The following is a 17,436-nucleotide window of genomic DNA, read 5'->3' as shown; positions in this document are numbered from 1 at the left end:
AAACAAGTCGAAACATAACCATCACATGGAAAACCACAACTAAATCGCTCAAGTGATTTCAGTTTGAGATACTTAATGAGAGTCCAGGCTAAACCAGACGTCTGCTTGAATGAAAGAAAATACGCTGAATAACCAAAGAATCCCTGCCGTCTGGTGAGTAATAGGAAGCTGACATTGCTCTGGCTGACATAGGCACAACTGTTTAATACAGCCCGAGGCGAAACGCACAGGTAGGCATGCACAGACGAACACAGTGCACACACATTTCCAGTGCATTCATTCATTCCAATAAATTCAAAGGTCACCACCACATACAAGCATGCAAATCCACCATCTGCAATAACATACTAGCAACTCATCATCAGAGAGAGAACGTATGAGTCCGTCAACAGAAATACACAGAGCAGAGTTTTCAGTTGGGCTGCACCCTGTCAGCTGCTTTCAATGTCAGTGAACACACCAGGGTGAGGACCACTTGAAAAACTTCACGAGTTCTTCTTTGAGATCTCCATCTTGAGGTTTTAGAATAACAGTGACAGAGCTGCACTAAAATCCCTCATATAAAATACTACACACACCACCTGCAAAACACAAGCAGGCTCTTTATGAGTCCCAGCCCACTATAAACTCTGATGGGAATCCCATGTTCGGTTTTAGAGTGTGTTTGAGTGCAAGAACGAAATATTCAATAGTAGTTCCTGACTGTACATTTACCTTTATATATAAAACATCCACGATGTAAACAACATAAACGGCACCTATACATTAACCAAAAAGCTGGGTGCACCTGTTCTTAACAGGTACACCTCAAATCCACCTGCTCACATGTGGTTAGCACTGGCAGATTAAGGTGGTAGCCTCTGTACTAACCTGGATTATTGGCCTCCCTTTCCAGAACATGCAGCTCGGTGCAGTCAGCCAAGGAATGCTCCAGACAGAGCTGAAGGAATCGTGCTTGGGTCCGACTGACCCGCTTGAGGAGCGACAATAACGCCACCGTCTGTTCGCACTCGTTCCATCCCTTAAACCAGCCGGCGAGGACTCCCACCTGGTCACGAAACATCATGATCTGGTGGGCAGGCTCACGGTACCAAGACTTGGCGATTGGGTTCTTTGAGAGGGAGAGATTGAGATGGCCACAACCCGGTGACAATGCTTTGCAGCTCAATAGAGAACCACCACGCAGATGTATCCAAAAATGCTTGCACCTTCACTTGAGTTTTGACAGAAAACAGCCTTTGAGATGTTATTTGCTAGTGGGTACCAAAGTATTGCATCTTTGTTCTTGGGTTTCAGAGTTAGGAGGGAATCCCTGTTTGAAGCTTTTAAGATGGTATTCTCTCCAAACCTCTGGCCACTTGGGGCTTACAAAACGCTCCTCAGCTTTCCTCCTGCAGACAGTGACAGTCCAGCTTTAGTCTTGATGGCATTATCCACAGAGAACATCTTCTTTCTGTGGAAGTAAGGAGTGGTGATTATACAATCCATGTTTTAGAAGAAATACAAACACAAAAAGTCAAGCACTGGTGAAAATGTTATTTTAAAGCTGCCAATTGTGTTTTGGAAGCTTGTTTATGGTCAAGATAGGTCCATAATTAGTTCAAAGAAGATGAAGAAAAAAAACTGGCTTACTACCATAGGCTGGTTTGGCCAGATGTTAGTCTACTAGTTATTAGCCAACCAGCTAGTAGACCGTCAGCTGTAAAATCGACATATTTTGAACCCGATTGCTGGTTTCACAAGTCTTGGAAACGCCGCCATAAACCTGTTGCTCGAGTCTTCCAGATGAAAATGACACGGATCTAATATTTCTTAGAAGATAATATTTCTTAGAAGAAACTCGAACAGGTTAAACCATGTATAACCAGCTGGCAAATATCAGATGGTCTCGGTCCGTGAAACAAGTACAATTTAAATGCACTGACTCATAGTTTTATTTTATTGACATACGATGAATCAAATCCGAAGTAGGCTATGTCTGAGAGGCGAGAGACATTAGCGGACACGAGCGAGTCCGTAAGAAGGCTTAAACGTAATTTAGTGAATCTTTATAGTGATTATTCGCGGATGAGCTGTTAACTGGGAACTCTGCAGAAATAATGCAATCTCAATATATTTAGTACTGTAAGTTGAACTAAATCTACAGCCTACATTTAAAAAGCATTAGACGTAGACAATAAAAATAAACGCAGGCTTTAATTTTCTATAATTCGTGTCCATACATGCGGCACTCAGCGACCGTTTCATATAATACCGAGCGGGAATCACCGACTGTCAACATTCCCAAAAATTGTTGCTCGACTCCCTACTGTAAGCCAGTGCACAATATTCACAACCCTTTTACATATGAAGCTATTCCCACACTAAGTTCGCAGTTTGGTGGGTAAATCAATCGAAATTACCCGTTTTTTAATTAAAGACCCAAAACTTTTAAATAAAAAGCACGTTTTCTGATTTCCATTTTACATACTCGGAGTTCCCTCAAAAAATACTACTGTGGCCAAAAAAAAAAAAAAAAAAATGCTGAGACAAGAGATGTGGCAACCCAGGTTTGTACTGAAAAGGCTTCAAATTCTCTAGTAAGTAAAAAAAAAAAAACAGAAGTCACTCACCTAAAGGCGCAGTTGCATTGGTGCTGGTGGCAGGACGGGACGGGACGGGGAGCGGTGCCCCTTCACTCGGGGTCAGTGTGTTTGGCCATCTTGACGAGGTTTTTCTCCCCACAGTCAGTCGCTCTTGTTTAAGCAGCAGAGGAGAGTCTCGGCATCGCTTCCCACATGCTAATAATTAACACGGAGCATTACGTCAGGGGCTTGGCAGCACAAGGAAGCACAAAAATAGAGAATGGAGTTGGGGAGCAGATCGTATTGCTTATCCTACAGGAGAGAACTGACCGGGGATCAGGGAATTGTTTATAGCAAATAGAGTCCAAGAGGTGTTCGCATCGAAACTAGACGATGGAGTTCAAGTTTTGTTTGAAAATGTTAAAGGGGAGGGGATAGTTAACAAGTCCTGCCCGTCGAAGTCTGAGGATGTTTCTGTTAGAAGGGAAGATTTTGACCTACTGTGACGCGCTGGAAGTGGGTTACAAAGTGTCGAAAAAGGAAACTGGGATACATTCGATTCCGCCCTTGAATTCTTCAACCGCTGCGAGGCGCGATGTACTGGCGGATTCCGTCCATGAGATGGCGCTGCTCTACCACAGCTCGTAATCAGATAGATAGATAGATAGATAGATAGATAGATAGATAGATAGATAGATAGATAGATAGATAGATAGATAGATAGATAGATAGATAGATGTGCATATTTAGAACAATAATCCTTAGATTTAGACATAATTATTAGACATAAAAAAGACTCTTATTTAAGGATCACAGTGCAGTCCCAAAGTACAAACTTTCATTAAATCTTTACCAGTCTTAGCCACCTAAAACCACTAGGTTTTACCCCTTTTTCAGCAAGACATTTTTAATAATTTAAAATGAAATATAATTTTGTATGACCACATTTATTTCATATATTTTAATAAGTAGGACTACAGGTCAGAATAAGTATGTTTCATTTTTACATTGAATATATATGCCAACATGTTGCAGCATTATACTTAAAAATATATTTTTAACAGTAGTGTACAAGATTGCACTGCACAAACTCTAGAATAGACAGATGTACGGTATTTAAAAGATCTTCCTGTATAAGAGGTCAGATGAATATCATCAGATATCACTAGGAACCTAATAGAAAACTGGATTTATGTATACATTACATGCATTTCAATATCAGAAAATAAGACTGATTCTTCAGTAGAGACTGGAAAGCCGCCTCATACAGAGTGTAGTCTTTGTCGACATCTTGTGGTGAACTGCGTGTAGTGCAATTTTTATCCATAATATATTAGAAAGGCTTATTTTACATTTCAGCCTGACAGATTCACTGAAAACTTAATATGAGAGTAAAATGATGAACATTTTGTGACAAAATGTTTTGAGAATGCCTGCGTTAGGCCCACTTATTCATGTTGCGTCAGTCATATGACAGCAGTATTTGAGTCACGTACCTCACGTAGCGGCTGATTGAATCGGAAGTGCGACGTAGTACTGTACAGAAACAACCGTCGCTGTGTAATGATAAGAGAAAGCATGCACTGAACAGACACACTTTTGCCGATCTCAGTTCATTGACAAATGACAATGAAATCCTTCATTCTGCTGGCGGTTTTAGTGACCAGCGTCCACACGACGACAGCAGCAGGATCCGCAGCGCACAGGTGCTTCTGTCAGGTGAGCACATCAACATCAATAATATTGTTTCAGTATGCTGGAAACTCAATTTATTAAATGTTGAACATGTGACGCTAACATAAAAATGAGCACAGTATTATATTGTTTCTAAGTTATAACTATGTTAATACATTGGTTGAAAGTGTTGAAAGTAGAAATGCATTACGTACTATGATAATGTCATGGTAAATATAAACATGGTGATCAGTCAGGTAAAGGCCCCAGAATACATAAGGAAACGGTGTTAATTTAATATTATTTAGAATCTAAATTAAAACTTAAACTAAAATAAAAACTAATTAAGAGTATTAATTTCAGGTTTAGTTATTTTATTGTGTTTTGTATGTTTTTTTTTTTTTTTTTTTTTTTTTTTTACAATTATGTCTATTTCGTTTGCTTTAAAATTAATTTTTATAAAAATAAATGTTGCTTTGCCTATATATATATATATATATATATATATATATATATATATATATATATATATATATATATATACACACACACACACACAGAACATTTAATAGATTTTTAATATAATTTTGCAAATGATTAACATGATTAACCAACTTAACTGATGTCAAAATGTGATGCTTTTGATTGGTTGGTTCCATTTTGGTCGTAGGTCACTGGGACCCTTGATGACTGTGCTTGTGATGTGGAGACCATCGACAGCTTCAACAACAAAGAAATCTTTCCCAAACTACAAAAACTACTAGCATCTGATTATTTCCGGTTTTATAAGGTGAGATTATTGTTAGTAACAGAGTGAAAATGTCCATTTATTGTTTGTTCTGTCATCTCTAATATTCAATATTCTGCTCAGGTCAATCTGAACAACCCCTGTCCGTTCTGGACAGACCACAGTCAGTGTGGACTCAAATACTGTGCTGTGAAACCGTGCACACCGGTGAGCTTTTCAAAGTGCATTCACTTGATTTTGTCTTGAGGGATTTTATAGTGAAAAGACTCCTTGTGTGTTTCTGTGCAGGGTGAAGTACCAGAGGGCCTTAAATCCAGCAGTTATAAGGTATTAGAAAAGTCGAATAGTATATATCACACCTTTTGTTGTTGGTGGATGTTGATTATTTTCCCCTTCAGTATTCAGAAGCAGCCAGTCAGGATATAGAGGAGTGTGAGAAGGCAGAGAAACTTGGAGCTGTCAACGGTTCTCTAAGGTATAACATATTTGATGTTTGTGTCAATATGTTGTGCTTTCTAAGAATGCTTATACCGTATTTTCTGGACTATAAGTCACACTTTTTTTCATAGTTTGGCTGGTCCTGCGACATATAGTCAGGTGCGATTTATTTATCAAAATTAATGTGACATGAACCAAGAGAAATGAATCAAGAGAAAACATTACCATCTACAGCCACGAGAGGGCGCTCTATGCTGCTCAAAAGTTCTCCTGTACTCTACACTGAGCAGCATAGAGCGCCCTCTCGTGGCTGTAGACGGTAATGTTTTCTCTTGGTTCTAAATAAATGCGACTTATAGTCCAGTGTGACTTATATATGTTTTTGTCCTCGTCATGACGTATTTTTGGACTGATGCGACTTAAACTCAGGTGCAACTTATAGTCCAAAAAATATGGTAATTCTTTACTTTTTGACCTTGTTTGTATAACTTCTCTCTTCTCAATGTTTCCCCGTGTAGTGAGGAGACACGCCAGGCTCTTCAGGAGTGGAAGAAACACGACGATGAATCGGACCGTTTCTGCATGTTGGACGGTAATCAAGGTTTTTATAAATTGATAGTCTGCTTTTTATTTGAAGTGTCTGATCACTGGCCAGTACATCCTGGGCTGCAGACCAGTATGCTTTAGTCATCCTCCACATGCTGCTTCATTGATTTGTTTTCTTTTCTTAGATGAGGACTCGCCTGAATCACAGTATGTCGACCTCCTGCTCAACCCTGAGCGTTTCACCGGCTATAAAGGACCAGAGGCCTGGCGGATCTGGAACAGCATATATGAGGAGAACTGCTTCAAGTAAAGATCACATTTATTCTGACCAGTGTGGAAAACTATTCAGTGACCTTCATGGGGTCACTGTCATTTCTGTCAGTGAAATTATTTAATTTAAAGTTTCTCACACTTTCAAACAAGTGTTCGCAGCCTCAGAATATTTAGCTTACCATCAACTACACTGCTGTTCAAAAGTTTGGGATCAGTACGATTTTTAATGTGTTTTAAAAATACAGAAAAATAGTAATATTTTAAAACATTATTCCTATTAAAATTCTGTTTTTTTATTTTAATATACTTTAAAACATAATTAATTTCTTTGATGCAAAGCTGAATTTTCAGCATCATTTCGCCAGTCTTCAGTGTCACATGATCCTTCAGAGATCATATTACTAATATACTGATTTATTACCAATGTTGGAAACAGTTTGTTGTTTAATATTGTTTGGAACCTATGATATTTTTTTTCAGGATTATTGATGAATAAAGTTAAAAGGAATAGCATTTATTTAAAATAGTAATCTTTTCTAAGTCTTTATGGTCAATATCTTTATCAATTTAACACATTCTTGCTGAATAAAAGCACTAACTTTTGAATGATAGTGAAGAAATGTTGTTCTCTTTAATGTTTTATTCATCAAATAATCTTGAAAAAAGCATCACATGTTCCAAAAAAATATGAAGTAGCAAAACTGTTCATATTAATACTGTTTCTTAAGAATCATGTGACAATGAAGACTGGAGCAATGATGCTGAAAATTCAGCTTTGATCACAGCAATAAATTCTATTTCAAAGTATATTCATATAGAAAACCATTATTTTAAATTGCAATAATATTTCAAAGTATTACCGTTTTTTTTATGTATTTCTAATGAAATAAATCCAGCCTTGATGACGAGCAGAAGAGACTTATTTAAAAAACATGAAACATCTTACTGATGCCAAACTTTTGAACAGCATTGTATGTTTTTTCTTATTTCAATAACATATTATAAATAACTACAGCTTCTGTTCACAAGTATTTCATGCAAATCAGACTTTTACATTCTTACTTTTTCTTGAGCACAAATCAGTGTATTAGAATGATTTCTGAATGATCATGTGATGCTGAAGACTGGAGAAATGATGCTGAAAATTCAGCTTTGATCACAGGAATAAATTACGGTTTCAAATATATTAGAACAGAAAATAGCTATGTTTCTGTTTTTACAGAATTTCTGAACAAGTAGCACACCCTAAAAACCCACTCATAATTTGCACCCTAACCTGTCTTTAATATTTTTATTAATTATCGAGTGCTCATAATGTTTAACAACTCTTGACCTTTTTTTTGTGCTATTTTTTCAGACCATATTCAGTTAAGCGACCACTGAATCCTTTGGCGTCTAACAGTGGTAAGCATTAATTCATATTTTGTTTTAAGTTTAACATTTGTCAGCTTTTGGCACATTGATTTTTTTATGCAGTAGACCCATGTCATGGACCATATCGTGATGCTTATGATGATTAATTCTCGTAATCGTCTCTCACTCTCTCTCTTTCCCTCCTCCTTAGGAGATGACGGTAAGGTTACACACTTCAAATCCATTTAACCAGTGATTTGATCAGCTAGAAATTGACAAGTCTGTTTCTTATTAAAGGGCCAGGGTTCTACCGCTGGCTAGAGGGTAAGATTCTGCTTAATTGTGGAGCGTTTTATATGTGCTACTGCATATTTTAATTTACACGTTGCTATTGTTGTTCCCCCAGGCTTGTGTGTAGAGAAACGAGCGTTCTTCAGGCTGATCTCAGGACTACATGCCAGTATAAACATACACCTGAGCACCAGGTACCTACTAGATGGTGAGTCACGACTTGTGTGTTTTCCATTGTAAAGTTAGGACTATTTAAACTTGAGTGTTTAATTATCTGATTTGATTGGTCAGAAAACTGGTTCGAACTGAAGTGGGGTCACAATGTCTCGGAGTTCCAGCTGAGGTTTGACGAGGAGCTGACAGAAGGGGAGGGACCAAAGAGGCTCCGCAACCTTTACTTCCTGTACCTCATTGAGCTGCGTGCTCTGGCAAAAATACTCCCTTATTTTGAACATCCCACCTTTCATTTGTACACTGGCCAACACACGCAAGATAACGAGAACAAAAAATTGCTTCTAGAGCTCCTTCATATAGCCAAGTAAGAGCATTGCGACGTTATTATTATTTTTTTAAGTGATTCGAATCATTCTTTTTTTTTAGCTAAAGTATTAAAATGTATCACAGTTTCCAAAATATTATTAGATAATAATAGCAAAAAAACTGTTTTTAACATTGATAATAATAAGAAATGTTTCTGGACCACCCATACATCATATATTAAAATGATTTCTGAAGGATCACGTGACACTGAAGAGTGAAAATTCAGATTTATCATCACAGGAATAAATTATAGTAAAATAGAAAATATTTCACAATATAGTATTTTTATACATACATGTTTACAGTTTTTGAAGTTGTATAATATTCTTTATTTGCAGATCTTTTCCATTGCATTTTGATGAGACTGCTCTATTTGCTGGGAATAAGAAGGAAGCCACAAAACTAAAAGTCAGTAGCTTCTTTCCATGTTTGCTCTTATGTTACCGAAATATGTTTTTAAAGAAGTGATAAATCAGTTGCTTCTTTCCTGACCTTAGGACGACTTCAAGCTGACCTTTAAGAACATCTCACGCATCATGGACTGTGTTGAATGCTTTAAATGCAGACTTTGGGGCAAATTGCAGGTAAGATGGTAAAGATCACGACGGGTAACCAGATGATGTTATCTGTGCTGATATGTGACGTTTATTTGAATGTCTCTCATAGACCCAAGGCTTGGGAACCGCGCTGAAAATCCTGTTCTCAGAAAGGCAAATAGAGGCAATTCCCAACACAAGCAACACCAATCCATCATTTCAGCTCAGCCGGCAGGAAATAGTGTCTTTGTTCAATGCTTTCGGAAGGTATGTCAATATCTGTTTTTGTCTAGATCTATTTAGTAGAAATGTCTTTTTCATGGGTGTCTTGTTTTGTTTCAGGATCTCCACGAGTATCAGAGAGCTGGAGAACTTTCGCTCGCTGTTGTCAAATCTCAAACAGTGACTGTAAAAATCCTTCATTCAGCCTCAGTCAAGAAGACAAGACGAGGTTGTTTTAGGTTAAATTACGGTTTTCAGAGGTTTTACACTGGTTGTTTAAAGGTTAACAGCACTGCAGTTTTATCCCTTAAGAATGGAGCACTTTATTTATATACTGTATTTTGCATATATAAAACCAAGTTTCCATTTCTTTCTAGGTGTAATATATTTAAATGTTTTTGATGATCCATCAGACTCTGTGAGATCTAACCACTATAAATTAAATTGTGGCCAACAGTTCTGCCAAGAAACGAAAACACGGTTAGATCTGTTAGACCGTTATCAAGAGAAATGAACACTGGTATTTTGAAGGAGAAAACAGAATATACTGAAACACTGGATTTTTTAAAACTTTCTATTTTTACTTCTATTGCCATCTGCAATAAACAAAATTTTCTTAGAATAAATCACGCCAAATGACCTAGACCCTGGTATAAACAAAACTTGTTTTTAAAACAATGCAATAAAACTTTATTTTTTTTATTGGTAGTGCTTGTGTACATTTTTTATTAACTATGAACATGGGTAAACAAGTTACATTCATTGGCCTCGAACAAAAAAAAAACAAAGGCTTTACTTGCTCTTTTGCAAGCTGATATGACAAATTTCACAGTAACATTTTTCAGACTTACATTTATAAATTAATAAAGATAAAAAGAAACCAACCAACTCAAACACAAAGCCCCATCTCATCTGTAGTTTTTCAGGAAATTAACCTAATCGGCATTCAATCAAATGCATAACATTTCCATCAATTAATGCTCTAGTTCTCTCATAACTGAAAAACTTTGCTACACATCAGCTGGCAGAAAGCAAGGAAATAAGACATGAGACTGATCTGATGTCCAAATCAACTAAAATCATCCACTTTTTCCATACAGAGTAAATAAAACCCAGTAAGACGCAATGTAAAACTCATTTTAAAAATAAATCCAATAATAGAGCAGGTGCATATGGAGTTTCAACCCTACAGCTGCCCATTCATCATATTTACACCACAACTGATGATAGCTTCAGCCGAATGATTGCTGATATATTGTACACAGCTTATAACATAAGGAGCAGCAAATTAGCGAATAATAAGCTTATTTGTTTTGCTAAAACACAATTACTTTTTTAGGAAGATGGAAAGGAACGTTTCATTAAAGCTGGATATGTTGATCAATTGCTGACCAGTCATGCTCCTGAAATACAAATATACAGGAATGATGATATAAAGCTCATGAAACATGTTCAATCCAAACATTCATTTTGTGCAACATGTTTTCAGCTAGGAAAATCATACGATGGCACCATTTCAGGCATCCCTGGAGAACGATATTCTAGATTTGGACTACTGATATATGCAGGTAAATTCCCCCACGAGCCCACAATGTCCTTCAAAAGCCAAGTACCAAAATATCAGAGGACATAAGTAGAGTTAGTCTTCCTAGTCACACATTTGAGTCGTTGGTTCTAGGATTGTAGGAACCGGGTGTCTCTCTGTCTTTGGGAAGCGTTAAAATGTACTACCTTGGTTTTAAGCACAGGCTCTTTGGCAATGTGTTAAAAACGTTAAAGGAATTCAAGAAAGAGTCACGTGAATGTCAGTGCACGACGGATCCAGAATTTTTTTTCACTTGGTCGTCTCAGATGCACAAGGAGGTTGTGCTCTTTCTCCAAAACGATGGAATATAAAAGACGTACTCTCCAAAAAAAGAAAAACCTCGCCACCAACAAAACAACACATTCTGGCCTACAACTATTCCAACTGATCCAAACATATCACACAGGCCCACAATAAGTGCAAAAAGCACATCCCAACTCACAGAGGGGAGTCCATGTGCTGAAGGCTCCTAGGAGCTCATTGTGCCAATTTTGGGTGATTAGATGGATAATTTTTTTTTGGAAAAGAGAACATTGGAAAAGTTGGTCCATTTGGTCCAAACAAACCTGCCCCCATCACCTTCGTATGGTCCCATTCATTTCTTTCCGTTTTAATGTGGGCAGATAAACTGACTGAGGGCCAAGACGACCATAAAGCATTGCTCAATGGTGTCCTGGCTGAGTCACACCTCAGACTAGATCAATCCACTTCTGCATTAGTTCGGAGGGGTGGAGTAGTGTGTCTGGGAGCTTGAGTAGTAGTTCTGGGGGGTGGAGTAGTAATTGTGGTGTTGGTTGGTCTGAATATTGCCGTAGGAAAAGAGAAGAGGGGCGGTTGATGTTTGGGGGCCGTTCAGCAGGTGAGGGATCGCTGTTAGGCTGCTGTTTCTCTGGATCGAGCCGTACCAACCTGGGCCCGTCTGCGGTGTGGATGACAAGATACTGCTGGAAAACAGAACCTTAAGACTTAGAGATATAATTAACTTATGTATCAATCATGCTATTTAAAGGGATAGTTCACAAAAAACATCTTTTGTTTTTATCTGAAGAAAAATGTCATACAAGTTTGGAAAGACAAAAGGTAAATCATTTGTAAATTAACTATTCCTTCAAAAACTTATTTTTCAGTCATGTCACTCAGTGGCCATCTTTGAAACGCCTCTCTGAATGGGGAAACATCAAATTCTCCAAAACTGTTCACTAAGCTCAGAATAAAATGTAATATTTGAAATCTCCAAAGAAATAGGACAACAACAGTGTCCAGCAGCAACCGGGACTTCTAACAACAGTGACGTGATGACTTTACCGATTAGCGATTGGCTCTTTCATTCAGAAGGCGGGGCTTCCTGTGATTGAGCGGCCATATTAAGCGTTGCATTTTATCCCATTCAAAACTATATGAGTGACATTTCTTGGGTATTCTATAGTCTTTGCTATAAGGTTATGTAACTTTCTTATATAAAAGTCTGCGAGTAAACACTCCTGTTTTAAAATGTGAGTACACACACACCTGCATCTTTCCCCTCGGGAAGTTGTGTTTCTAGACAGATCATCATCACTATCATAGCGGCGTGGGTTGTCAAAGAAATACGCTCTGGAACTAAAGCTGTGACTGTTGATCATGCCACCCGGTGTCTGTGGAAACAACATATACAAAATATAAATAAGATCATATGACTGGACCACCACAGACAGGCAAAACCGTGACTAACACAGCAGCATGGGGTGTTGTTTTCAGTGAGTAATTAATTCTATCTGACAGGAAAACAACTCTCCGCTGGGGCTTAAAAAGCCGATCGCTGGCTCTCATCATTGAGTAAGTGTCCAGCTGTGATATTGATGGACAGATTAAGAGAAGTGAGACAGGATTAGACTTTCACCAGGTTCTGATTGGGCCGCTGCACTCTGAAGAACACCACTACCAGACTGGTGGGCAGCAACTCCCAGAAGAACAGGATGATCCCAAAGACCACATAGGCTTCCCCATTGATCTTCTCTGCATCCGCCTGGAGACACAAACACAAGACAAGACTAAATTAACATTGAGAACTTTGCACTTCTGAGAATATTGATGTATCGGTTCACTGTAAAGGCCACCTTAGTCAGAGTAGAATGCAGAGCTGTTATTGTTATCACAAAATTAGAAATACTGCCATGGCAACTTATTGAAATAACAGTAAAAATAAAAATAAAAAACTGAAATAAATATAAATGTAAGCATAAAAGAAGATTTTAAATAATAATAATAAAGAAATGCTAATATATAAATACTACAGAAATATCACTGTAATAATGTTGAAAACAGCAGAGTAGAATTTTTTCAAGATTCTTTGATGAATCGAAAGTTCAGAAGAGCAGCATTTATCTGAAACAGAAATCTTTTGTAACAAATATCTTTATCATCTCTATTGATCAATTTAAAGCATCCTTGCTAAATAAAAGTATTCATTTCTATAAATCCTAAAATATACTGACTCCAAGCTTTTGAATGGTATAGTGTATAATGTTACAACAGCTTTTTATTTCAGATAAATGGTGATCTTTGGATCTTTATATTAAATCAAAAAATCCTGAATTAAAAAAAATAATAATAATAATAATAACAAAAAAATCAGCAAATCAGAGTATTAAGAATGATTTCTGAAGGATCACGTGACACTGAAGACTGGAGTAATTATGCTAAAAAATCTGCTTTGAAAGGACAGGAAAAAATTACATTTTAAAATATATTCAAATAGAAAGCAGTTATTTTAAATAGTAAAAATATTTCACAATATTACTGCTTTTGCTTTTAAATACAGGATAGTGAGCAGAAGAGAAGTAAAAAAAAAAAAATATAATATAATCATATATATATATATTTTTTTTTCGTTTGTTTAAAAATTGTGCAACTCTACAAACAACCACAGCTAACCTGCTGCTTTTCAGTTTTTTCCTCAAATCATGCAGCCACAGAAGAGAATACCCCTAAAAATGTTTCCTACTATAGAAACATTGAATAGTGCAACAAGACAAAGATAGTGGCCTACAACAAACAAAAGCACAAAACACAATGCAAATGAATATCCGCAAAAATGCAGACAATGCAGGTTAAGAAAGGATGTAACCAATCCCTGAATTAAAAGCATCATCAAAACAGCGAGAAACAAATCCTCACAACAGCTTTACATGAGACAAAGTAGCTTTATGAAGAATAAGCAAGCAGACGGCCACCCAAATATCTGCAGCTGAGTCAGAGAAGCGGGCAGGCCGATCCGGGGAACCAGCTTCCTATCGGCCCGTCTCAGAGGTGAACCCAAACTAGGTCACCACCAGGCAGCCAGCCAGCCATCCTTTCTGCACAGCAGCCTTGCCCGGGCTATTTATAGCAAAACAAAGACCTTTCCCCAACAGAGCCCATATCTGACTAAATCCCCTCAAATGGATTGTTTCTGTGGAGCACGGCACAAAGCAGCGTAATCCATGTTGAAGTACTTTATTTTGAATGAATGAAGCCGTCAACATCTCTTTTTATAGAGCATTTGTTAATATGCAGCAAATGGCAAAATCACTAATTCATCACACAGACTGTATTATTACTCTTCAAATCTACCACACACACAACGGCAAAGCTCTTGAAGGATACAATACTAAATCAAGGAAGAAATAAATTAGCAACTACGAAAATGAGAAGAATAAATACATAATGGGTTCATGTATCTCGCTGCATCCAGCGCAGACGGAATCACAGATTATAATGGGTTCTGTTGTTTATGGTTGAGTTGCGTCGATCATGTCGGGTGTAAAAACAGGGTATAATTAGGAAAGAGCTTCAGATCGCGTCAGTGAAACACTGTTTGTTTGCTTTAATATGGATTTATATGTAAACAAGACAATATGATGCAGGCTTTTCAGAGAGACTGAAAGTAAAAGATGATGCAGTGCGGAGTCTGACTATTTGGATCTAACCGTAATGTTGCAACACATAAGTGTGAGTAAATGTGTTTTTACTACTATTGCATATTGCATTTGACTTGAGTATTTACACGTTTTAACCCAAATGACCCATGTTGTTTTTAGAGCACATCACAGCAGCGTCCATCTGCTGTTTTAATATGCAAAACTGTTAGCCAATCACAGCAGTAGGCATTTACTTGTGAGTCTTGAATGTGCCCCACCTATAAAAATAGACTCAAAAGCCTATTATTTTTAAATTATGATAGTTTTTAATGTTATGTCATACTAACATTATAAATGAACCTCAGAGAACATTATAAAATAATTTTAAAATGCAGTTCATAACTCCTTTAATATTTACTACTTAATACCTAATATTTTTTGGAAACCATTATGTATAGATTCTTTTCAGTTTTCTTTTATAAATAGAAAGTTGAAAACAACAATGTATTTCAAATAAAATCAATTGGAACTTTTTAAATCTTCGCAAGTCTGTCTTTTGATCAATTTAAAGTATCGTTGCTAAATAAAAATATTAATTTTTTAAAACAAAAACTATTAAAAAAATACTGAATCATACTTATAATTAACAATAACTATATATAGAGTTATGTTGAATTACCTGGTCAGATACATTGTACCAGCCATAATTAAACGGGCTGGGCCGATCTTCAGGAGAAAGAGCCACCACAACCAGGTTATAACAGGCTCTGGATGTGTAGAGCAGGATAATTGCCGCCCCAATGGCAGTGGCCTGGCATACTGATGTCCCCTGGATCACAATCACAAAGATCACCACATTTAGACAGAAGAGCAAGTGCTTTTTCAACACCACTCAAAACAATTACTTATTATTGCACTGTCTGAAACCACTGAAAATAATACAGAAAACAAACCGCTGCACTGTTGTGTTCTGAATCCCAATGAAACATGAAGCAAAAATCTCCAAATCCAACCGCAGCCCTATTCACTTACCTTTGACTCCAGGTAGACGTTGGCAGAAGACATTTTAGCGATCTTGAAGATGCAGATGGCAAGTGAGATCGCACAGAGCACAAAGAGGCTGTCGTTAACCAGAACTCGTGCCAGGACGGCATCCTTCACCTGACTCTCATCCGCATCACCCTGAACCAGCATGGCACACGTCACATTCACCACCAGGAAAAAAACACTGGCCAGCAGAAATCCTAGACGCAGGGGCACCCTATCAAGAGTGGAGAGAATAATTTTTTTAGAGAAGAATAAATAAATGAGATGAAAGAGTCATGAGTGAATTATGTGTGAACAACTTAAACATCTATATTTTATAATATATAATAGAATTTTTTCTGTTGAAGAAAATCAAGCTCTGTCCTATAATACTTCATGCTCAGTTTATCAATCTGAATAATAGATAAAAGCTCAAAGACAATGAATTCATGATGAGCACAGTCAAGCAGTAGCTTAGCTCTGTCTGGGCCATGTCTCAATCCTCTCCTCTGCCCCCTTCCCCCTCCGTTCCACCACATGCCCTCCTCCCACTCATCCCGACTCAGACAGGATCTCCAATCTCCAAGCTTTTCACTCGGCATCAGACTCTAATAACCTGATCAAAGCCCGTATTTGTACAGAGTGATGCTCCAAAAAAAAAAAAAACGAACACGTCTGTAATAAGTTGGCTCAAACTTCTTTCGTCTTTTGATATTTCAAACAAAACAAAAATTCGAAATCCTCTTAAATTCCCCCGAAAATTCTCCCTCTAATTTTGTTCCAAAGCTGTATGATATGATGAAAAGCAGACGAGTAAACGAGTACTAGGGCAGTCAAACTCCAAAAGAAAGAAACAAACAAACACACACACAAAAATATTGACATAAAAGTACCACAAAAAAAAGTAGTTAAGACTTGTTCCAAATCTTCTGCGGCCATATGATACCTAGTCAAATATAGTGCAATGTGTCTTGATGTGCCATATTTGAACATAAAAAACAGAGTTGAGTGTTACAGGTGAGGGAAGAAGTATGGTCATCATATTTCAACCTTTTCCAATACTGCTATAACTTCCATGGTGCTTTATTGATATTTTTAAGCTTGACAGGCTCAGTATTCCTTCACTGTATGAAAAAGATCAGCATGAACAGTCTGCTAAAAAAAAAAAAAAGCATACAGGTTTAGAAAACATGTTATTTGTAAATTAAATCATTTTATATTTAGTTGTACTAAAAGCATCTCTTTAAATAAATGCAGCGTATAGACAGCTAAGTTTCATAGCTACAGTTTGCCTATTCTGCAAGAACCAAGAAAGAAAGAGTGAAAGTTGCACACGATTTCAGGGGTGACAAGAGTTTAGAGCACTTAAAATGTGAAGAAAGAGTATATTGTTCATATTGGCTCTCTCTAAGCAACCACTTAATTCATTAACAGCACTGACAGCAAGGAAAGAAAATCTCTTACTTGTACTTGTTGAGCTCTGGGGAATACTTTGCTTTGGCTTTGAAAATCACCTGTGGGAGAGGACATAGAAAGGTTTTTATTACTTACAAACATGACCAGGGACACACTCTAGCATGGATCTTTGGTTATTTGAGCAGAGGTATTATCAGTACAGAAAAAAGTTGTTTTCAGCAGGAAACGTCTGCTATCTGAACTTCAAGCCTGTTCACAGGCCAAGTGATGACTAGCCTGTGCTAAGGCAAAGATAAGAATAACCAGGGACAAGGCTGTATCTCGGAGTTTGTTTGAACAGAAACAT

The 17,436-nt window shown here is 37.3% G+C and overlaps 2 protein-coding genes across 2 annotated transcripts; one reads left to right on the top strand and one right to left on the bottom strand.

Annotated features, from left to right (window-relative positions):
* Nucleotides 1-3,961: 3,961 nt before the first annotated feature.
* Nucleotides 3,962-9,555, top strand: LOC113060751 (ERO1-like protein alpha). Its single transcript, XM_026229914.1, has 16 exons — nucleotides 3,962-4,283; nucleotides 4,909-5,028; nucleotides 5,110-5,193; nucleotides 5,275-5,313; nucleotides 5,385-5,461; nucleotides 5,943-6,016; nucleotides 6,156-6,276; nucleotides 7,601-7,647; nucleotides 7,808-7,816; nucleotides 7,894-7,920; nucleotides 8,003-8,095; nucleotides 8,179-8,425; nucleotides 8,766-8,835; nucleotides 8,925-9,011; nucleotides 9,094-9,230; nucleotides 9,306-9,555. Exons 1-16 carry the CDS (start codon nucleotides 4,188-4,190, stop codon nucleotides 9,367-9,369), a joined length of 1,392 nt encoding a protein of 463 aa, XP_026085699.1. The 5' UTR covers nucleotides 3,962-4,187; the 3' UTR covers nucleotides 9,370-9,555.
* Nucleotides 9,556-9,851: 296 nt separating this feature from the next.
* On the bottom strand, nucleotides 9,852-17,221 carry LOC113060766 (integral membrane protein GPR137C-like; the record flags this gene model as incomplete). The annotated part of the gene is made up of 6 exons (XM_026229939.1): nucleotides 9,852-11,714; nucleotides 12,280-12,404; nucleotides 12,650-12,775; nucleotides 15,328-15,477; nucleotides 15,681-15,909; nucleotides 17,139-17,221. Coding segments are annotated over 6 exons (942 nt in total), but the record flags the coding sequence as incomplete, so codon positions are not given.
* Between the last annotated feature and the right edge of the window lie 215 nt (nucleotides 17,222-17,436).

This window comes from Carassius auratus, chromosome 42 (assembly GCF_003368295.1).
Source record: "Carassius auratus strain Wakin chromosome 42, ASM336829v1, whole genome shotgun sequence".
In the NCBI taxonomy this organism is placed as follows: domain Eukaryota; kingdom Metazoa; phylum Chordata; class Actinopteri; order Cypriniformes; family Cyprinidae; genus Carassius; species Carassius auratus.
The sequence above is the reverse complement of the archived record's forward strand: the minus strand, read 5'-3'. Positions and strand labels throughout refer to the sequence as shown.